This window comes from Bos taurus, chromosome 2, assembly GCF_002263795.3.
Source record: "Bos taurus isolate L1 Dominette 01449 registration number 42190680 breed Hereford chromosome 2, ARS-UCD2.0, whole genome shotgun sequence".
NCBI classification, from domain to species: Eukaryota; Metazoa; Chordata; class Mammalia; order Artiodactyla; family Bovidae; genus Bos; species Bos taurus.
The window spans coordinates 135,048,873-135,071,316 of NC_037329.1; the positions used below are offsets into that span (position 1 = coordinate 135,048,873).

Below are 22,444 nucleotides of genomic sequence, written 5' to 3' on the forward strand. Positions count from 1 at the left end.
TGTGCTTTAAAAACAGGGTTCTCTAGGGACCTCCCTGGTGACACAGTGGATGAGAATCCAGCTACCAATGAGGTGGACATGGGTTCGATCCCTGGTCCAGGAAGACTTCACGTGCCTCGGAGCACCTAAGCCTACACGCCACAACTGCTGAGCACCGCGTTCTAGACCCACGAGCCACAGCTAGGAGCCCTGGAACCACAGCTCCTGAGGCCTCGTGTCCCAGGGCCCAAGAGCCACAGCTACGGAGCCCTCGAACCACAACTCCTGAGGCCTTGTATCCCAGGGCCCAAGAGCCACAGCTACGGAGCCCTGGAACCACAGCTCCTGAGGCCTCGTGTCCCAGGGCCCAAGAGCCACAGCTACGGAGCCCTCGAACCACAGCTCCTGAGGCCTCGTGTCCCAGGGCCCACGAGACGCAACTGCTGAGCCCTCGAGCCACAGCTCCTGAGGCCCCGTGTCCCAGGGCCCACGAGACGCAACTGCTGAGCCCTCGAACCACAGCTCCTGAGGCCTCACGAGCCTCAACCACTGAGCCCTGGAACCACAGCTCCTGAGGCCTCGTGTCCCAGGGCCCACGAGACGCAACTGCTGAGCCTGTGAGCTGCCGCTACTGAAGCCCAAGCGCCCAGAGCCTGTGCCCACAAGAGAAGCCCCCGCAATGAGACCCCGTGCAGCACAACAAAGAGCAGCCCCTGTTCACTGCAAATTAAAAAAAAAAAAAAGGCAAAGAATACCCATAGAAGCCAAAAGTAAAATAAATCAATAATAGTTTAAAAAACAGCGTTCTCTAATAGACTCATCTGAAAGTTAAGATTTTTTTTGCTAGAATGTTTCTAAGTTGCAATCTCAAAATACGGCATGGACTTTTTTTTCTTAAAAAATAACACTAATAATGACCACAGCCACCTTGCGTTAAGGGCTCTGGGTCTGCCACTTGGCCAGCGCTCTCCTTGGCCTTGCAGAAGCCCTAGGGGTCAGGTTCTGTCAAACTCATTTCAGAGGAAGGTTTCAGAGGAAGCAGCTGAGCTTCAGGGAGTTGGGTGATTCCCCACCGTGAGTATCTGTGGCAAAATCCAGATTCAAACCCAGACTCTGACTCCACAGCCCAGTCGTTTAAACATACTACTAGGCTATCGTTTCAGGCATCTTTACTGGCAATTCTACTGCTAAATAAAATCAGCTTTTATCCTAAAAACGCATGACTGGTAACTAATGTCGGGGTGGGCGGGAGGGGGTCTAGTCAAGACTGCTCCTCGGGACTTCCCTGGAGGTCCAGGCGCTAAGAAGCCGCCTGCCGACGCACGGGACACGGGTTCGACCCCTGGTCTGGGAAGATCCCACAGGCCGCAGAGCAACTGAGCCCATGCCCCCGAGAACCCGTGCTCCAAAACAAGAGAAGCCTCCACGCTGCACCCAGAGAAAGCCCACACGGCAACAAAGCCCCAGCACCATCAGGGTAAATAAATAAATATTAGGGGGAGGAAAAAGAGAGACTTACGGTCAAGGTAAGGTCGGCAAACCCCAGGGAGCAAGGAGCCACCCCTCTCAGCCACCTGGAGGCGCTGGGAGGCGGGTGACAGGGGCGGTGGGCGGGGGCCGGCACCCACCTTGTTGAGGCTGCTGCGGTCGCTGACGCTCTTGGTCAGCTGCTGGATCTCCGCCACCTGGTCAGCCAGCCGCTTCTGTTCATTGAGCTTCTCGGCCAGCGTCTCCAGCTCCGTGAGGGCCAGCTGCAGGGACAGCCTATCCGGGTGGCCCCTGGGCGTGTTCTTCAGCATGTCCTGTGGGGGGCCAGGGGGAGCCAGGACTGAGACCCCCCACCCCAGCAGACCCTCCACTGGCTGGGGCCACAGCCTCAGCCTCCACAGTCCCCACGGAGACCCAGCTGGACAAGGACCCAGCCAGGAGCCTGGGGAGCTGGGGCCTGACAGGGAGCAAGGCCTAGAGAAACAGCCACCGCGTGAGAACGTGAAGTCACGTGACCGGGTGGACCCAGCCCTGACTCACTGACGGAGAGTGTGGGGAGACGAGACCCACTCCTGCAGCTGTCCACTCTGAGGACAGAGGAAAGACGCTGCCGGGGCCCTCGGGGGCTCACCTCCTGACCGAGGACCCCCGGCAATCAAGGGGGCTGTCCCAAGCTCTTGGGGCCAGAGTGGGGGCTGACACTCCCTAGGGAAGCCTGGAGCACCAAGACCAAAGCCCTCACAGGGCCTCTCTGCCCTGCCAGGGGCCCCAGGGCACTGGATTCCACGTGCCCCCCACCGTTGTGGGCGACTGTCTGCACCCGTCACCAGGTTCCCACCAGGGGAGGGAAAGGACGCGGTCGCACTGAATGGGCTCCACCCCGGGGGCGAGGAAAGCGGGGCTGGGGGCCGAGCCCCTGCCCACCCTGCATGGCCTTCGTGAGGGCTGTGGATGGCGGGGCAGAGCCAGGCCTCCCACCCAACCCCACCGGGCATGCACCAGCCCTGGCTGCACCCTGCAGGGCGGCGGCCGCCAGAACCGGCTGCGGTACCTGCAGCAGGAGGATGAACTGCGGGAACCTCTGGATGGGCTTCACCATCAGCCCGTAGAGCGTGACGCGGTCGGGACTGCACACTTGGCGTCGCTGTTGGGGGAGACGGCGTCACTCGCTGAGCGTCTGCGGCGAGAGGCCGGCACCCGGGGCACACCTGTGCCAACCCAGGCTCCTCTCCCCAGCATGCTGGTCAGCCTCGGGCCAGAGGGAAGAGCCAGGGAGGCCCCTGGGTCCGCAGCCAGGGGCCCTTGCCAGCACAGGGGCCCCCTGTGCAGCCCCACACCCTCGGGGGCCTGGAGCACCACGTTAAGGTCTCCGGGCCGAAAGTGCAAGAACTAGGCCCTTCAGCCGTTTATTCAAGAGGCCAGGCCTCTGGAAGGAGCTGAGACCACCTTTCCCTCCACGTCAAGTAAGGTGAACGGGCCCGATCCCAGGGCGGGGTGGTCACGGGGCTTCTCACTGCCCTGGGTGTCGCTTCTGTCTCCACCACGCCACCACCTGCCACCTTGACACCTCGGCCCCTGCAACCCAGGGACGTCCCCACCGGCCTTCGCTTCCACCCAAAGCTTCACCGGCACCCCAATGCCTGCATTATGACATCCCAGGCCCTGGGCTTGAGGCCCGGACCTACCTAAAGTGAACTCAGAGGCTCTGCGCCTCTCTCCCGGGCACCCCGTGCCCAGGATCCAGCTGGACTTGCCTCTAACCTTTGCCCACCGCCCTGGTACCTGGAAGACACTCTCCCATCTCCCTCTGTTTCAACCCCACCATTCCCCCAGGACCCGCATCATGTGGCACCCCGTTGAGAAAGCCCCTCGTCCCTACGGGATCTAGACTGTGGGTGTGTCTTCTGAGGCTGGGGGTCCTGGCCCACCTGTGCCCTCTGCTGGGCAGGGTCTCCGTCTGAATTATGACCGCGCACCAAGGAGAGGGGTGGGGACGTGGCCGCATGGCTACCCCAGGCCTTTAGTCCTTTAAACTCTGTTCTCCACATGACCCCCAGCACTGAGTCCCACCTGAACACCCACCCAAGCCCAGCCCCCTTCAGCAAGACATCACGGCCCTCTTCTTCCTGTCAAAGCTCCAGACCCCATGCGGCTTATAGACCCTCTAATTCTCAATCACCCCCTTAGGGGTGGGGAGCAGGGGCTCATCTCCCGTGGGACTGGGGATGCCCCAGAGGAAAGAAGAGAGGTGCCTGGGCCAGAGAAACGGTGGACAGTGCCCCTCCTCCTGAGAAGCCTCCTTGCCCCCGCCACCGCCGGGCTCTGCTGGGAGGAGCCCCAGACCGCCCCGCACCCACCTTGAGGAACTCGAGGAAAGCAGGCTTGGTGAGACAGGCCTTCTTGATGATGGACATGGCGTTGGTGAAGTTGTTCACGTAGTCGCTGTACACGTCTAGCACCATGGACTTGGAGAACTGAAACAGGCGTGGGGGCAGCCAGGGAGGGTCACATCCAGGCGAGGGGGCGGGCGGCACCCCCACCTCCCCGCAGCCACAGCCCTCCGCTCCCGGGGGGTCTCAGCTACCCTGGAGGTCAGGAATCCTGTCACCTAGTGCGGGCAGCGGACAGGGCGCAGAGAGGCGCAGACACCAGGTCACAGGGGTGCCGGGGAGCCGGGCTGCGGGCAAAGGGAGCGGGCGGGCCTGTGCTTCACGCACCCCTCCAACCCACGCCCCCCACCGAGGACGGTGCTCCCAAAGCAGGCTCTGCTAACCTGACCCTCTCTCACCCCAGGCATCTCTCTGGGGCCCACAGACGTCCGTTTCAGAAACCTTCAATCCCCTCCTTACACAGATGGGGAGCTGAGCCCAGAGGGAGCCCAAGTTTGCAGGGGGCGCTGGGAACAGGCAGATCGCCAGGCATACGACCCAGCGGGCTGGCCCTGACCGGCCTTGGGGTCCTCGGGGGCCGGTCCCTGCTCGGTGTGAGCGCTCCGCGGGGGGGACTTGAGATGGGCCGGGTGGCTGCCCACAGCGGCCAGCCTCCTGGGGGCGAGCACCGGACCGGGACACGTCTGCCAGGACACGCGGCACGGTGTCGCGCCCTCCCCGGCTCAGGCCGGGCCGACTGGGGCGCTGCTACCCTCGGACCCCGCTGGCGTGGACACGGGGAGCAGAGACGCAGGAGGCCGCCCCGAGTACGCCCGTCAGGGCCGCGGTGTGCGCCTCGGCGGGCCAGGGAGGGGGCTTGGGGACACCTACCGAAGCCACGAAGAGGTCGCCGATCTTCTCGGTGGAGTCCCACTCAGCCACGCGGGAGGACAGGGCGATCTGGAACATGGAGTGGCAGTGCAGGATCTCCTTGACGCGGAAGAACACCGCGCGGCACTTGCGCGCGCTCAGCGCCTTGGGCTCCATCTCCATCAGGGGGTTGCGGTAATCCTGCGGGGCGGCGGCGGCGGGTGAGCGCCCCAAGGCCCGCCCCCACTGCCCTCAGGGCCCCCTGGGCGCGGCCAGCAGAACTCCGTGGACCCGCGCTCCCCACCCCGCCTGGACGGGTCTCCGTGAACGCAGCAGCCTGGGCCTTTCCACCGTCCGCAGCCCACCCCGTGACTTCGGTGGGAAGCTGGGTTTGGGGCAGACGCCTGCTTGCAGGGGGCGCCACGGAGGCAGGCCCCAGGGGCTGGCGCCGATCGGCTCTGCCCACAACTGAGCCAGTCTGCCTGACGGAGCAGTGGCAGCGACGTCACAGTGAGACCGAGAGCCACTGTCTCCAGCCGGCTGTGTCAGAAACACGGGGTATCCTGTCTCCACCTATCCGAGGTCTGGGCCCCTCCACTGTGGATCCAAGCTCGGCAGGGGAAGCGAATGTTCCGAGTATTCTCCCACCCCAACAATGCCCCTCCCCGGGATCCTTACAGACAGCCCACAACATCCCTGAAGAGTCTCTGATTCAGGAACACAAACTAAATAGACCAGGCCGGCACACCTTGGTCATGCAGGGATCTACTCAGCACTTCCTGGGCATTCTGATGGCAAGGGAGCGGGTGAGCCCGACACCCCACCCCAGGAGCTCCCGGACATGGGGAGCTGTGGCCCCTCCCCGGGGATCCCAGAGGGACGAGGAAGCAGGATCTCCTCCAAGCACCAGAGGGCCCACAGTCGCAGGTCCAGGCCTGGGGGCTCAGATGGTAAAGAATCTGCCTGCGGTGCAGGAGACCTGAGTTAGATCTCTGGATCAGGACGATCCCCTGGAGGAGGGCATGGCCACCCACTCCAGTATCCTTGCCTGGAGAACCCCATGGACAGAGGAGCCTGGAGGGCTACAGTCCGCGGGGCCACAAAGAGTCAGACGTGACTGAGCTCCGTTGGGTTTTCTCTCAGGGCCACGGGACAGACCTCATGTCATTGAACCCCAACGTCGTTTCAGAAAACCCAGTCATCCCGTGAGCACCAAGGCACCTGGAATTCTCGGTGTCCCCCATTCGGAGCTCCTGCTGCTCCATAGAAACACTGGCTTTTGGCTCCTTCCCTTGAAAAATGCCCACAGCCCCCAAACACTCCTTGTAACGTGCCCCTCGCAGGGCTCCCCAAGCCCCTGGAGTCATACCTGGAGGACCCGCTTCAGAGAGTCCACGTAGCTGCCCTCGCTCTGCACGATGGAGCCAAGGATGTGCCTCCGGACCACCTGCTCAGGCAGAGAGCATGATCAGTCAGCACCTGTGCCAAGGGTGCCCAGGTGAGCACCGAGATGGGGAGAGGCGTTGTGACAGCCAGCGGAGCAGCAGGATTTGTCTCTCCCAGAGCCACTCCTGGACCACTGGAGCCTGGCAGGCTGGCATCACCACCCAGAGCCCCTGCCCACCCACTCCAGACAGACGCCCCATGCTCCCCAGATGGCAGCATGTGGTCCGGGGACGCGGGGACTCCCGGGTCCTGCCTGGTCTCTGCAGGCCCATCCAGGGATTGGGAACCACCACGCTTCTCCACGGGACGGGAGGCCTCCTCCGTCTCTGGACCACCCTTGTACAGAGCTCTTAGACGGAACTGAAATCTCAGCTCCCGCCACTTACAGATCTGATCCTTAACCTACCCCTCTCCCAAGAGACAGTCCTGAGCGTGTACCCCAACCCTGCTCAAGTGGACTCTGCTTCAGGCTAAGCACCCCAGCCCTTCCCTTCCCCTCTCTCCCCGTCTCAGCCCAAATCAGCACCTCCCCGGGGCGGCCCAACCATCACCCACTCAGGAAGCCCTCACGTGGACACAGCAGCACACGGGGGCGGAGGCGGGGCCTTTGCTGCACACGGGGGCAGGGGGCGGGGCCTTTGCTGCACACGGGGGGCAGGGGGCGGGGCCTTTGCTGCACACGGGGGCAGGGGGCGGGGCCTTTGCTGCACACGGGGGCAGGGGGCGGGGCCTTTGCTGCACACGGGGGCAGGGGGCGGGGCCTTTGCTGCACACGGGGGCGGGGGCGGGGCTTTTGCTGCACACGGGTGAACCCATTGTGCAGCAAAGCTGGGACAGGGTCTATGAAAGGTGTCATAGGCAATTGGTGTCTGAGGGGGTAGCCTGCCCACCTTGGCCCGGGGCCGGGAGGGGACCCCCAGTGCGCCCCCGAGCCGTCCTGAGAGCGGCGGTGCAGGTGCCCCCTACCACCATCCCTCCTCACGCTGGGGCACCCTGTGCCTGTTTTCCCACTGCCCTGCCTGGCCTGCGCCTGACTGTGCCACCCCCCCGGCTGTGTGACGAGCCAGGCCACCGCCCCGCGAACGGAAGCTCTGTCCAGGACTCCCAGTCTCCGGGGTGCCCAGAGCAGCCCTCGGCCTCCGCCTGCTGACATGGGGGGCGGTCCTATGCCGCAGGCGGCCAGAAGCTCCCCTGGCCTCTCTCCAGTAGACTCCAGGGGTCCCCACCCCCAGCTGTGAGCACCAAGCATCACTGGACATGGCAAAACGTCCCCTGGGGGCAAAATCACCTCCACTGAGAGCCACTGGCCTAGAGCAACTAACATCGCTGCTCCAAGAAATGAAAGAGGCTCCTGACCCGGCCAACACCAGAAAGGGGAAGCCCGGCTGCTGGGCGGGCAGGTTGGGGTCCCGCCTGGCTCTGAGCTCTGACGGTGACTCACTGCACCAGGGAGGAGGCTGGGGGCCACCACCCCGATGCTGCCAGGGCCCCAGCAGAAGAAAGAGGGAAGGAAGGAGGCAGACGGGTTCCCGAGACGAGAAGTATGGCCAAATCTCTCATTTTCAAAAGGGGTGCAACCCCAGGATGTCCTGCCAACGCCAACCCGGCTAATCGCTCGATGCATTTGCCACCCCAACGCGTCTTGCCCAGAGCCCTCGTGACCAGAGGGAGGCAGGGTCGCCTCCCAGCCTCGTAGAGGCCAGCCATGGGCAGGACCTCAGTCATGGCTCTGCCACACGGGGTCCCAGGGCACAGGTGCCCTGATCTCGATGTGACCCTCCGGGAGAAGAAGGCACCACCCAAGAGCCAGGCTCCTGGGAAACCTGCAGCGCCTCTGGGTCCGAGCTGACGACAGGTGGGCAGACGGGGGGCCAGGTGCCCCCAGGTCTCCTCTGAGCTGGGTGGGCTCGAGGCTGCCCAGCTCTCTCTTGACTGCAGTCCGTTTCTTCCAATACCTTCGTTCTTTTTGCAGGAGCTGCTCTGGCTGCCTCGAGGCTGGGCAGCAAGGGTGCCAGGGGCAGCCCCCTACCCCCGGCACAGCAGCGCCCACCCACGGGGTCCACTGTGTCCAGCGTGGTGCAGGTCGAGTGGGGTCCCAGGAGGCCCCTTGCCCAGCTGGACTCTGCCACTGACTGTTGCCTCACCTTCCAGACCCAGATGGGTGTGGCCCCGGGCAGCAGGCTGGGACCCGCCATCCCACCCCCTGGGGACACCCACACCCCCACAGACCTGCTGCGGGGTCAGGCCGGCTGGCATGGGGCCCAGCTCCGGGGCTGGGGGTTTGATGTCCGAAACGCTGACCTCCAGGAGCCCCATGTCCTCCTCCTCCGAGTCACCTGCAAAGGGAGCTGGGCTGGTGACACATGCCGGGCAAGAAGGACACACCTGCTCAGACTCCAGGAGCCGGAGCCGCCACCTCCGCAGCCCAGGGCCCTGAGACAAGCAGCTCCTCAGAGCGGCTCAGAGGGTGCAGCCCTCCTCGCATCCTCTGGGGAACAGCCTGCCCGGACACACAGGTGAGGGGCGATGGAGCGAGCAGGGAGAAGGCCACGGGGGCTCAGCTCTCAGGACCCACTCTACCAAGTCCCTGGCCCTGCTCAGACCCGCCCGCTTCTGCCTGCCAAAGGCCAGGCCGCCCATGTCCCCATCACCAGGCACTAAAAATAGTTTTCTTCTGGACGCCGAAAAGAGGGAAGAAAGCAAGCCCTGAGAACAAGCTGTTTGGCTCTGTGTTTTCATCTCCCCCCCTCCCACCACCAAAAAAGAGATCCAAAAGGGAAAATGCTCAGCTGGAGTCCAGCAGGGGACATGCACGCGAGTGGGGGCGGCTCTCAGAGGGCAGAGCCGGGCAGACAGAGTTGGGTGGAGAGGCAGAGTCAGGCAGGGCGCGGGCCCAGGAGCCGCGGACCCGGGCCCGGAGACACGGGGCCCCGCACGGCAGACGTGGGCCCAGGGACACGGGGCCCGTGGCCTGCAGCCCTGGGAGCCGGGTCAGCAGCTGGGGCCGCGGGAGGCGGTGCAGGGGAAGAGGGAGGAAAGGCGCCCGGGGCGGGGCGGGGACGGGCTGGCGGGCCTTACCTGAGCAGGAGACGGAGGAGGAGGAGGAGGACGGGCCGCGCCCGGCCGCGGTGGGGTGGGCACGGGGGAGGGCCCCCTGCCCAGCCCACATGGCCCCCTGGGCCCGGCCCCGCACCCAGCCCGGCCGCCCGGCCCGCGGCTTCCTCTTCCCCCACGCGCCCCGGGGGAACATTCTTGGCCGGTGATTCGAGCCAGCCGTGGCTATTAATAACGCCTCTGGTGGGAGGGTCACTTTAGGAAAGGCTCCGGGCTTGCAGGCGGGGTGGGGAGGGCCCAGGGATGGGGAGGGTGACCAGGGACCGTTCTGGCCAGCCAGGCTGCCCGCCCCGTCCCGGCTCCAGGCCTCTCCGGGTATGGAAGGGCTCCCCAGCCCAGCGTTCCCTCCCTGATCGGGGCCGGGGCTCCCCACACAGCTTGTAGTCAAGCACATGCCATGGCGGGATTAAGCCCATTTCACAGATGAGGGGAAGGACCGGGCAAGGTCACGCGGCCAGGAGGCTGTGGCGCCAGGGCGGCAGCCCTTCACCAAGATGTTGTCCGAGCACCAAACACCTGCTTTCTGGGGCTCCCCCAGGAAGAAGGCCTGCCTCACGGGGCGGGCATCTGTGCTGGGTTCTTTCCACATGCCACTTGGTCATCCCCCTGAGGCCCCCCGAGATGCAGGCCCGATCAGCCCCAACATACAGATGAGGAAACCGAGGCACAGGGAGGCTCACGTGCACAGATTTCAGGAGGGTGTGGAGCCTCACCGTCCTGCCTGGGGTGGACGCCTGCGCTCACGGGGCCCTGAGCCCTCACCCCCGGCCTCACTCCAGCCAGAGGAAGCCTCTTCCGTCCCCTCCACGCCTGTGCATCCCCAGCAAGACACTCACCCACTCTGTGCCTGTTCCCTCGTGTCCAGGTGGGAACAAGACAGCCCTCTGCACCGGTTTGGTGCTTATAAGGATTGAATGAGAAACCGCAAAGCTCTTAGCAGGGTGCCTGGCACCCCAACAGACACTCCACAAACGCTGACTTCTTGAACGTCTCATCCTCCCCACCTCCGGAGCGTTACCCACGCCGGCTCCTCGGCCAGAAGTGCCCGTCCCCACCCTGTGCCTCTGCCCGAGGGCTCTGGGTCTGCTTCTGCTCTGCTCTCAGCCCTGATCCTTCGTTCCCACGTTCCAGACTCCCTTCCCCACGCTCTCGCCATGGTGCCCCACCGAGCAGCTGGCACCTCCTGTTGCACGCCTGCCTTCCGCACAGTACCGGGCGCTCCTGGGGCAACTCATCTAACAGTGTCCCTGCACTCAGCATGGAGCGTGGCACTTAGCAGGGCTTCCATGAACGCTGGCTGGTGGGGAGGCGGGTGAACAGACACAGGCGCATTCAAAGAGGAGGTCAGGAGGGACTTCCCGCTGGCTCAGCCGATAAGACGTTGTGCTCCCCAGGCGGGGGGCCAGGGTTTGATCCCTGGGCAGGGAACTAGATCCTGCAAGCCCCAACTAAAGCTCCCACGAGCTGCAACTAAAAAGGTCCAGCTCGCCGCAAGGAAGACCTCACGTGAGTCAACAAAGACCCCTCGTGCCCCACTAAGACCCAGCTGAGCCAAATAATAAATATTGAAAAAAAAAGCAACGATGAGGCCAGGTGAGTGTGAGAGGCAGGAGGCTGAGGGCAGGGACGCTGAAGGGAGAGGCCCACCGGCCCCAGGAGAGACAGGGCCCGCCTACCAGAGCCTGGGAAGCAAGCTGGCGCCTGTGGGGATCAGGCCCTGGCCCCACCATCAGAGGAGCCCGGACACCCGGCGACCTTGGCCCGCGTGCCCCAGCGCCTCACCCAGGACGTCCTTCCTGTGCAGAAAAGACACTTTGCGCATGACGGCGATCCGCGTCTTCTCCAGCCCGTCCTTGGTCCCGCTCTTGGCCGCCTTCATGAGCTGGGTCATCTGGGCAGAGGCAGAGGGGCTCGTCAGGGACGTGGGAGGAGGCCTGGGGACACCTGCCACCACCCAGGGGGGGAGCCCGGAGCCCACCCCCTCCCAGGGCGCTGGCAGCTGAGGCCAAGGGCGGGGCCACCCCGAGCCTCCTGGGAAGGGGCTCACATTGTGGGGGCCTCCCTGGGGTCACCCTCTTAGGGCAAGAGGACTTCCTCACCCAGCTGTTTATCTTGAGGGTCCAGTTAAGGACATGGAGGGACACTGGGAACAGCCTCGAGGCCTGGAGTCCTAGGCCTGGTTCAAGTTCCAGCCCCACTGCCCCCTGGCCGCCCGACCCTAGACGAGACACTCAACGTCCCTGAGCCTCAGTTTCCCCCAAGACCCGCCAGGGCCTGAGGACTGAACGGACAGGGTGCAGGCGAGCACGCCGACCGTAAACGGGTGGCACAAGTGCCCGGGTTCCCTTCAGGGCTCACGACGACCGCAGGGGCTCCCTCCATCCCACTGGGGGCACCCCTCCCCCGCCCAGACAGCCACGCTTCTGCTGAGCCTCTGCCTGGGAACCGGGGAGGCTGGGCGCCACAGAGCCGGGCACAGCTTCCCCGGGCGGGCACAGGCCCAGGATGGGGGTGGCAGCCTCACCTCCCCTAACCCACTGCCTTGTCCCCTCAGCCAGGCCACCTCGCCCCCCAGCGAGGCTGCTTCCCCAACGCACGGCCAGTGCTGGAAGTTTCTGCAAGGCAACCCCACTGCCCAACAAGGCAGATGCCAGCCACACGTCACGACTGGCACTTGAGAGCTGACTGGTGCAGTGGAGGACCTCAAGTCCTGGTGATATTTAATTTTAATTAACTTAAACATGAAGAGCCACGTGGCCATCACAATGGACAGTGTAGTTCTAGGAAACCGCCTCCTCCCTGAAGCTCTCTGCTGCAAGTGGGGAGCACTCATCTGGGGGGCCCTGTTCTCTACCCTCACTATCACCATCCTCCAATCCATCTCCCAGTCCCCACTGTAGGAGCCCTGGCACTTCTCGAGGGTCTGGGCCAGGAAGGCTTGCTGAACACCCAGTGGGCGCTGAGGCTGCAGGCTTTCAGAACAAACCAATTCTCTGGAAATAAGCAACAGCCAGTGGGGGTGGAGTGTGGCTGGGGAGGGAAGGGAAGCTCCCAGGCCCCTCCCTGCACCTAAATGGTTCGACTTTAGAGCAGTGATTCTCGGCCTTTCGGAGAGATGGTGGGGGTACCACATGTGCCTGTGAGAATCTAATGAGAGAGACAGATGCTGACCCCAGAAACTGCACAGAGATGCCCACCCTCCTCTGGGGGGTCATACTCCCAGATGGAGGCCTTGGTCCTGGAGCCCAGTTCCTGTCTCAGCAGAGAGCCATTGGGGGGCTGCCCTAGGAACCCCCAAAGTGGTCTTTGGAGGAACCATCAGAAGCTCTTCCTGGGCAAAAAAAAGAGCAACAGGCAAACATGCAAGAGGCATCAACTTACTGGGTCAACCTGCCACCTCCTCCATCGCACAGCGCTGAGGACGGGACAGGCCAGGAGAGCACCCTGGCCCCCACACCGCCCTCCACCATTGCACGGCGCTGAGGACGGGGCGGCCCGGGCCGACTCGGGGGACAGGCCGGGAGAGCACCCTGGCCCACACACCGCCCTCTACCATCGCACAGCGCTGAGGACGGGACAGGCCAGGAGAGCACCCTGGCCCCCACACCGCCCTCCACCATTGCACGGTGCTGAGGTTGGGGCAGCCCGGCCACCTCCACCATTGCACGGCGCTGAGGACGGGGCGGCCCGGGCCAACTCGGGGGACAGGCCGGGAGAGCACCCTGGCCCGCACACCGCCCTCTACCATCACACAGCACTGAGGACGGGACAGGCCAGGAGAGCACCCCGGCCCGCACACCGCCCTCTACCATCGCATAGCGCTGAGGACGGGACAGGCCAGGAGAGCACCCTGGCCCCCACACCGCCCTCCACCATCGCACTGCGCTGAGGTTGGGGCGGCCTGGCCACCTCCACCATCGCACGGCGCTGAGGACGGGGCGGCCCGGGCCGACTCGGGGGACAGGCCGGGAGAGCACCCTGGCCCGCACCCTGCCCTCCACGCGCTCTCTGCAGCCGCTGGGCTGAGGCTCCCTGAGAAGTCACACCTGCCCCTGCCCCCAGCATGGGCTCTCAGAGGGGCTCCAAATAAGGGACCTGCAAACTTTAAAGCGCCTCTCCCCCTTCTCCGGAGATGCCTCCGGTTCTGAGGAATGGGCTAGGCCGCAGGGCGGAGGGCGAGCAGGCTCTGATTCCTACAGACCCAGGCTCGAGTCCCAGCTCAGCTGCTGACCGCTGCTGTGACCACCAGCCACTCACCAGCCTCAGTGATGCTAAACGGCAGGTGTAGGGTGGCGGCCTCCCGGGCACCCGGGGAGAAAACGGTCAGACACACATGTACCATCGGTCAATGCGCTCTGAGCTCTGGGGTGGCGCCCAGTGCAGCACTGAGCGCAGGACAGATATGAGCTCACATCCCCCAGGGACCGGCTCTCTTACTGCCACCACCTCACAGGCAAGGAACCCGAAGCTCAGAGAGGTCAAGAGGCCTGCCTGGGACCACATGGTGAGCCAGGGGCGGAACTGGGACTCAGATGCAGGCCTGCAGGGCCCACGGCGCACAGTAGCTGCTCAGTGAATACAGCCCACTGAAGCAGGAGTCCCAGTGAAGAAGTGGCGCTGAGGCTTCTCACTCTGGCCTCCTAACCCCGGGGCTCTCTGAACAGCTCAGAGGGGGAGGGATGTTAAACATCACCAACAGTCACACTTTGCAAGGTGTGACCCAGACCCACCTAGCCAGAGTCATCCCATTTGCAGACTCCCAGGCCTTGACCCAGATTGGCAGAATCAGGCTCTTTGTGAGTGGAGCTCAGGAATGTGTGTTTTTCAAAGCACCCAAGGGATTCTGAGGGCCCTGAAGCTTGAGAGCCCACCCAGGAATTCCCATAGACAGATAAGGGGTCACTGAAGGGTGGGGAGAAAGAAAGGCGAGGACGTGGACAGGAGCAAGCCAGCCGGCAGCGTCAGCCAAGGCAACTGGTGCAAGGCGCCGACAGGGCCCGGGGCTCGAGGCATCCCACCTTCTGCGGCCCCCGAAGCAGCAGGAAAGGCCCCTGGGCACCCCCAGACTCGGAGGGACAGGCAGACAGTACCTTACAATCGCACTTGTGCTTCAGCTCCTGCATGTCTCTCCCCCCGACTCTTAGAGCCAGGATGTCTCTCTTAGTCCTGACGCATCTCTCCTTTAGCCTAGTCAGGTCTGGAGAAAGCTGGAGCCCCAGGCGGCCAAGCAGAAGGAGCAGGTGAGGGGCAGGGCAGGCAGCAGACCAGACACGGCGACAGAGGAGAAAGGAGACTCGGGTGAGGCAGCGGAGAGACAGCTTGGGGCAGTGGGATGGGGGCCTGGGGACCAGTGGGCTGCTGCTTGGGGTCAGCTCCAGCAGCGTCCAGCCCGACACGCAAGCCAGCTGGGGGTCGGGGCTCAGGAGCTGGGGGCAGGGCGCGGGGAACAGCCCAGGCCCCTTCCCAGCGCTCAGAGGACAAGAGCTGTGTCTCCGTTATCTCCCCGTCCGGGGGGCCCAGCGTGGGGCTCCTGACATAGGAAGCTCTCGGTGAGTTTCTGAGATGGAAGGGTGGTAGGTGTCTGGCTGGGTGGGCAACAGACAGATGGTAGATGGACAGGCCCACGGATGAATGGATGGACAGATGACTGGATGATTCTACACCTGGGCAAATGGGTAGAGGGACAGACAGACAGTCGTAAATGAATAAAAGCGTGGATGGATTAGTGAGTGGACGGAAGCAGTGCTATGCTGGCAGACAGTCAACCCATGGTTCTCCAGGAACGAGCGCCCTGCTCTGTCGTATTTCCTGGTGGGAACACACGCGCCACGGACATTTTCAGGCTGCCGATGTGACGTAACTGAGCGTGAGGCTGGGAAGGGATGCGCACATTTGGTTCTCGAGTTCTTACGAGCTAGGACGAACTGGCTGGAGCCAGTCTCTTGGAGGAAGGGTGGACGGACAGAGGGAGGAACAGCTCGGGGAGGAAGGGGCGGGCGACTGGATGGAAGGACAGGGGCTGACTGGCTTCGTACTATCTGGGGAGATGGGCAGAGATGCACGAACAGACAGCCACTCAAACGCATGAACTACAGGAGCAAGGGTGGCATTTGGCAAGGGACAGAGACGACCAAGACTGGAACTTACAGGAAAGCAGACAAGCAGAGGGAACAAAAGCATGAACGAGAGGCGGGGAGGCCACTCTCAAACCTCTGCTCCCGCTCACCAGCTGCAGAGTCTCTACCTCGCTGAGTGACAGCTGCCTCGCAGGTGAAGCGGCCATAGAGCCCAGCTCACAGTATCATTAAGGTTAAACAGACAAAGCAGACAGAACCTAGAGCTCAGTGCGTTCAAACTAATGGAAGCTAGTGCTCTTGGACTGTCTCTCAAATACCAAGTGCCCAATGTTTGTTGAATGGATGGACAGTTGGCTGGATGGACGGATGGACAGATGGATGGATGGATGGATGAATGGACACGGTATTTTCTTTCCAACCCAATGTGATGCTGAGTTGGGGTTCTACCACTTACGGGTGCGTGGCCTTCACCACATCATTTAACCTCTCTGAGGTTCTGTTGCTCAGGTTCTCTGATCCTAACAAAATGAGACTCTTTCTTTAATGAGATTCTTAAAGCAAATGATATACAAACCACTCTGAGGTCTCAGGAACAATAAATGAAACTGCTCCGTAAGCTGTACCACACTGGGCAAAGGTTCGCTATTGATATGCAAAGTAGCGGGACAGGGAAAGTCCTGAGAGTTACTCAGACTCCAAAAAAACTGGAGTCCTGTTGCATCTGCAAAAAAGACTGACGTGACACAATCCTGAAGGCCCCGGGCCTCCGCCTCTCTGACCCCGAGGGTCAGAAGGACTAGGTCAACTGCAGCGGCCAGATCGGAGTCAACCAGCTGAGCTCCCAGCTGGCTCTGCTGCCCAGGCCTCTGACGGCCAGACCACGGTCACCTTAATTATGAAGAAGTCCCAGTCAGAAAAACGTTCAGTGCAGCTCATTTCACAGCTGGAAAAGGCACCTCCCACTGACCGTGGCCCTCGCAAACCTGGACCAGGCTTCCGCTTAGGTCTGGTCAGGGGCTGCTGAGGCGTCCCTCTGCAGACCCTCAGTCATTCTCTTTGGCAAAAGTCCGCCCACGGAGAGTTGGCCTGGCCAGACCCCTGCAGGAGGGGCTCCCCTGGTTCTTTCACAGCTGCACAGGGTGCCAGGCCCGTCAGTCTCTGAGGGCAGGACCCGACACAGCCCATCTCTGCTGTCTGAGGCCCCGGAGCGCACAGCACGCAGGCAAGCGGAGCAGCGGCTGCCGTGCAAGGCGTGGGGGCAGATGCGCCCCCGCAGGTCAGGAGGGGCTTGGTGGGGGGGGGGCGGCGCCTGGGCAGGTGGGTGTCAGAGGAAAAGCCCTCCACCATCTGCAGGGACCTGCTCTTCAGGGAGCAGGTGGGCCGTGCCCAAGGCCAGGGAAGAAGTCCTCACGGTAAGAAATTCCAAGAAGGCTGCCTCGCCGTCTGTGTGCTGAGGAGGAGCTGGAGGGGGTGCGGGACACAGCCCCACAGGCAGCCCCCCGTGTGTGCTGAGGAGGAGCTGGAGGCGGTGCGGGACACAGCCCCACAGGCAGCCCCCCGTGTATGCTGAGGAGGAGCTGGAGGGGGTGCGGGACACAGCCCCACAGGCAGCCCCCCGTGTGTGCTGAGGAGGAGCTGGAGGGGGTGCGGGACACAGCCCCACAGGCAGCCCCCCGTGTGTGCTGAGGAGGAGCTGGAGGGGGTGCGGGACACAGCTCCACAGGCAGCCCCCCGGGGCCCACCTGGGGCCAGGCCAAGCTGAGGGCTCTCCCAGCGTTTCTCAGAGCTCTCTGTGGGCCCCCCCTGCCACCCCTGGGGACCCAGGGCTGTTAAAAAGCAGGTGGCCAGGCCCCATCCAGCCCGGGAGCTGGGAGTGAGGCCCCAGTGTCTGCAAGTTCAACCACCTGCCCCCGTGATCCCGATGCCCATGGGAGAGGCCAAACTCCACATTCCTCGCCTCCTGCCCAGACAGGGCCCAACGCTTCCCTCTTGGTCCCCAGCAAGAAGGCAGGGGGCCAGGAACGTGGCCACGGGGGACTTGGAGGGACAGCCAGAGGCTTAGGACAAGGACTGGCCCAGGCCTGGAGTCCCACCTGCCCGCACTCTCCAGAGCTGCGCTGGGCACACAGGGCCCACCCTCCTCTCAGGAGGCTCCCCTTGGGGCACAGCGGCTTCACATCTTGAAAGCGCAGAAGCAGGAAGGGGCCTGTTCCTCAGCTCTCGCCTGGGCCATTCCTCCCACCAGGGATCCCCTTCTCCTCCGGCTCCTGCCCCCCGGCTCCCAGCCACCTCCCTTGGAAGCCTCCTATGATCAGGCCCATCCAATCCCACCTGCATCAGGCAGGCAGCCATAGGAACGCGGGCTCATGTTGACAGAAAGGCCTGTTTTCCTTCATTTACGACAAACCATTTCCGACTTGGAGTCTCCTCCTAGAGCACACGGTTTGCCGGAGCCTGGGTCGGGTCTTCCTGCCCCCAGACCCCACCAGCACCCTAAGAGGTGCCAGAGATGTTTGACTTCTCTGTTAGCAAGAGGCCAAGGCCGCTTTCTGTGGCCCTGCCGAGGGGACTGGCCAAGAGGAGACCGGGGCCCAGGGGACCCCTGCTCAGGACCTGGCTTCCCGAGGACTGGGGCGCCTTCTTCATCTGAGTAAAGTCTGAGGAGACCAGGACCCAGGGGTCACGTGCTCAGGCCCTGGCTTCCCGAGGACTGGGGCGCCCTCTTCATCTCAATAAAGTCTGAGGAGACTGGGGCCCAGGGGTCACGTGCTCAGGCCCTGGCTTCCCGAGGACTGGGGCGCCCTCTTCATCTCAATAAAGTCTGTCTGAAGACTCCCAGGTGTGGGTGCTGCTCTGGCCTGCACCCCTCTCCCCTAGGGGATCCCCAAACTGGGAAAGGGGCGGGAGGCACTCTGGAACATGGAGTTGGACACCACCCATAATCCAGCCCAGGCCTGAGGACCCTGCCTGGTCCCTGCCCTCCCTGTGGGCAGGACTCGCTAACACCTCAGCCCACCTGCCTGCTCCGGTCTTTTCCGAAAAGGAACCTGCGAGGGACCCAGTCACCTCCGGTTGGGCAGGCCTGTCTCAGAGAAGCGGCTCCCATTAAATCCCAAATCTCAGCGTGCATACAGTGTGCCTTTCAGTGGGTCCTATAGAACAGAGGAGCCTGGCAGGCTACAGCCCGTCCATGGGGTCACACAGAGTCAGACACGACCTGGGGACCGAACAGCAGCACAGAACAGATACGACGGGCAAGGCTGTCGCAGGGGAGGGGGAGCCAGGCAGTCCACCCTCTTGGCTTCCGTGGCTCCTTCCGTGAAGTCAGCAGCAGGAACTGCGTTCCAGGAGGGAACACCAGAAGCTACCAACGCGCGGCTGGCACTCTGAAAGGCTTTGGAAAAGAAGCCCTCTGGCAGCTCTGTCTCAGCCCGCTTGGTCACCTCCCTAGGGCAGAGGGCTATGGGGTCTAGGACTGATCTGAGAAGCAGAGTTGAATTGATCCACGTATGTGCTAAGTCGCTTCAGTCGTGTCCAACTCTGTGCAACCCCATGGACCGCAGCCCGCCAGGCTCCTCTGTCCCTGGGGTTCTCCAGGCAAGAACACTGGAGTGGGTTGCCATGCCCTCCTCCAGGGGATCTTCCCGACCCAGGGACGGAACCTGCGGCTCTTGTGTCTCCGGCACTGGCAGGCGGGCTCTGCACCACTGTGCATGTGTCAGTCCATCAGCTAGGCTGCCCAAGCGTGGCGATGAGGACGATTCTGAAGCCAGATCTGAGTTCGTGAGCATCCTTATCAGTTGCTGGGTCTGCCGCAGGCACTGACCACACCCATTCTCAGTACAGGGTGCGCCGTGGCCAACCAGCAACATGGGTGGGATACCCGGGCCACTGCTCCCTCTCTCACCACACACTCCTGGGAGTCACTGAGGCTTAGCTACAAGTCTCAGCCTTGGCCCTCACCACCGGCTCTCGGGGGCCTGCGGCTGGGGTGACAGATACCCCCACCCTTCACCTTGGGCTGGAAGGACACTCGGTGCTTGGTGGGCTCTGCCTCTGGCTTGGCCTCCTCTCCCGAGTCCTCGCTGTAGCTCTCGAACTCGCTGGAGCTCCAGCCTAGGTCCTCCGGCTCCTGGGGCGCCCTGTCCTGGCGCGCATCCTCGTAGGGCTGGTTCCTCTCCGCCTCTGCTGGCCAAGAGACGAGGCTGGTGAGCAGAGGTCCTGAGGCCAAGCCCAGCAGACCCAGATTCTGAACTCAGGGGGGCAGGCGGCTGCGGGGGGCCAGTCAGGGTGGACCTCCAGCTCTGCTTCCTGGTCCATAAGCGGGGGGCAAGGAGAACACGACATCCACCCCACAGAGTGAGAAGGGCGTGAAAAATGCAGAAAAGCACAAGAAATGAGCCTGGCACATAACAGGCTCAACAACATCCTCCTGGCGGGGGAGACAGATTGGGAGTCCGGAACATGTACACACGGCTGTATGTAAAACAGGGAACCAACACGGACCTCCCGCACAGCAGAGACGTGTGTGCTTCAGCCCTGAGTTGTGTCCGACTCTTTGAGACCCCAAGGACTATGTAGGCTCCTCCGTCCATGGGATTTCCCAGGCAAGAAAACTGGAGTGGGTAGCCTATTCCTTCTCCAGGGAACCTTCCCAACCCAGGGATCAAGCCTGCGTCTCCTGTACTGCAGACAGATTCTTTACCGCTGAGTCACTGGGAAGCCCTATTGCACAGAGAACTCTGCTCAACACTTTTTAATAAGCGAAATGGGAAAAGAAAGTGGGAAAGAACCGATACATGTGCATGTGTAACTGAATCACTTTGCTGCACACCTGAAACTAACACATTGTCCATCAACTCTGCTCCAACAGAAAACCAAAGTTAAAAAATAACTTGCTTCCCCCTATGGGCGTCACCTTTCCAGGATCTGAGCGCTCATCCTGGCCTCTTTGGCATTTTTTAGTGGAAAAGAGAAGACCTAGGACCCAGTCCTGACTCAGGCCCTCAGCTCTGGCCCCAGCACCCTTGGGGGGCACGCGGGCAGTGAAGATGGTCTGGACCACTGAATGACTGGGGTCCCTCGCCCCAGATCTGAGTTCCCCGTGAGGCTCCAGGACGGCCCAGTAGGGGGCGCGCCTGGCCCAGCGTCCAGGAGTGTTCCCTCTTCTTCCACTGACTCACGGGAAACTGGGCGACAGAGACCTGGGAGTCCTTTGGCCTGGAGGGACAGGCGACATCAGGGCTGGGCCCTCTGTGGCCCCTGTAAACGCGGATTTGAGATGCTGCTTCCAAGACGGGAAATCCACTTTCCTGGGCCCAGAACCCAGGGTCCCAGCCTAGCCTCCACTTCACTGATGGGGTTCACGTCCTGGGCTGTTACCTGGAGAATAACTAAACCACAGGCCTCGCAAAGGTGAGACCAGACTCCCAGAACCGCACGAAGGTGAAAATGCTTGCTGTCTACTCAGAAGAAAGGGCACTGGGATGGGTTTTAAATTAAAAAAAAAAAAAAAATCTGCTCAGAAACCACGCATACTGAAGAGCTGAGAACTTTGGTTTTCAGAGCTGTCTCTGCAAAATGGGGATAATAATAAGCTGAAAGGTGAAGGAAATAAAAAACAGAGATGAAAAGCCCTTAGCCAAGAGCCTGGTACATGGCAGGCACCCAGCAAAGAGCAGCTGGTCCTGACTCACGGGGGCTCTGGGTGAGCTTGAGTGTCTCCGCACTGACCCCAAGCCTCCACCTCCCAACACAGGGCAGCTGGGGGTGAGGGCTCTGGCGAGACTGTCAGCCAAAGAGCAGAACAGATACACCGGGCTTAGCTGGAGACTCTGGTCCCAGGATCAGGAGGGAGCACAGAGTTATTTTTTCAGCAAAACATAATAGTGACCAGTGTCTCCAGAGAGTCGAGCGGCTAGAGACCAGGCTGTGGCCTTTCCTGGGGTGACTGTCCCGTTACTGCAGCAGAGGCTCCAAGACCCATGAGCCAAAGGGCAGAGCTCAGTTCCTGGGGCGCCCCGGAGCAGGAACCACGAGGCACCCACTTCCCCTCACTTCTAGGCCTGGCCACCTACAGCTACATGCCAGGTCCTCCCAACGGTCCTTGGGGCCCGGAACTACCACCTCCTTCTATCAGACAAACGAGACCAACGGAGCCCCAAGTCAGGCAGTGAGCAGGAAGGGGGCTCCATCCACCCACCGTGCTGCCTTCCACAGAGGCCATGCTCACAATCCCCAGGCTCGTTGAGAAACACTGTCTCCAGTGGAGACAGAGTCACCAAATCCCTGAGTCTTCAGGGGCCTCACAGAGGTCTGCTTCCCCACCTCCAGCCCCGGCCAGCACCTCGGGCTTCACTAACGCTCAAGATCACGGCCTGTTTCAAAGCACTCACCGCCACCCGCTCAGGGCTCCGCATCAGCCCCCTCGTGGTGTCCTCACGGCAACCCCAGGAGGCAGCTAGCACTGCCCGATTTTACAGATGCAGCGAACGGGCCCCGAGAGGTTAGGCAGAAGTTCTGTGCTGCCACCCTCCCCGAAGTCCTACAAGCTCAGGGGGACATTCTGATTTCATGTGAAGAAGCCGAAGCCCAAAGCACAGAACGTGTGCCCGAGTCAGTGGCAGCGCCCGGGTCAGAACCCAGGGCTGTGTGTCCCCTGCCTGTGTGGTCTGCACCACAGTGGACACCCTCCCCATGCAGGGCCCACGGAGCCCACAGGCCACGCAGAGCATTGCTGGGCCTTGGCTGGTATGACGCACACAGCAAGAGCGCTTCTTGTGGGGTGCACCTGCTGAGGGCCGGCCACAGCCTCGAGAGAGAGCGGGTGTCCCAGGGCAGGGACCCCGGTCCTCAGTTTGCAGGCTTGGAGCTGTCCTGCCCATCTCAGAGTAAACTGCAGGACATGCCATATCCCCACACAGGGGCGCCCAGCGAAGACTGTGACCAAGTAATGACTGGCTTGATTGGATTCAGGAGGGAGAACAGCCCAAAGGGGCCAAATAATGGCCTCAGGCCACTCAGCTCTCCCAGCTCGGGCACCTTCCTATACCCACCCTTTCCCACTCTTCCAGATCCGAGAGAGCCATAAGCAGGAAAGGG

General features: G+C 62.5%; 1 protein-coding gene across 18 annotated transcripts in view; it reads right to left on the reverse strand.

The window, feature by feature from the left end:
- The window catches only part of ARHGEF10L (Rho guanine nucleotide exchange factor 10 like), a 169,735-nt gene that overhangs the window by 63,652 nt on the left and 83,639 nt on the right, over positions 1 to 22,444 (reverse strand). For 6 of the 18 annotated variants that reach the window (XM_024975410.1, XM_024975413.2, XM_024975402.2 and 3 more), the window contains 8 exon segments: positions 19,359 to 19,528; positions 11,049 to 11,157; positions 8,382 to 8,488; positions 6,076 to 6,153; positions 4,728 to 4,907; positions 3,825 to 3,941; positions 2,519 to 2,611; positions 1,608 to 1,781 (listed from right to left, as the gene is read on the reverse strand). In XM_024975410.1, coding sequence (XP_024831178.1) covers positions 1,608 to 1,781; positions 2,519 to 2,611; positions 3,825 to 3,941; positions 4,728 to 4,907; positions 6,076 to 6,153; positions 8,382 to 8,488; positions 11,049 to 11,157; positions 19,359 to 19,528 — 1,028 coding nt within the window. 18 annotated transcript variants of the gene reach the window in all.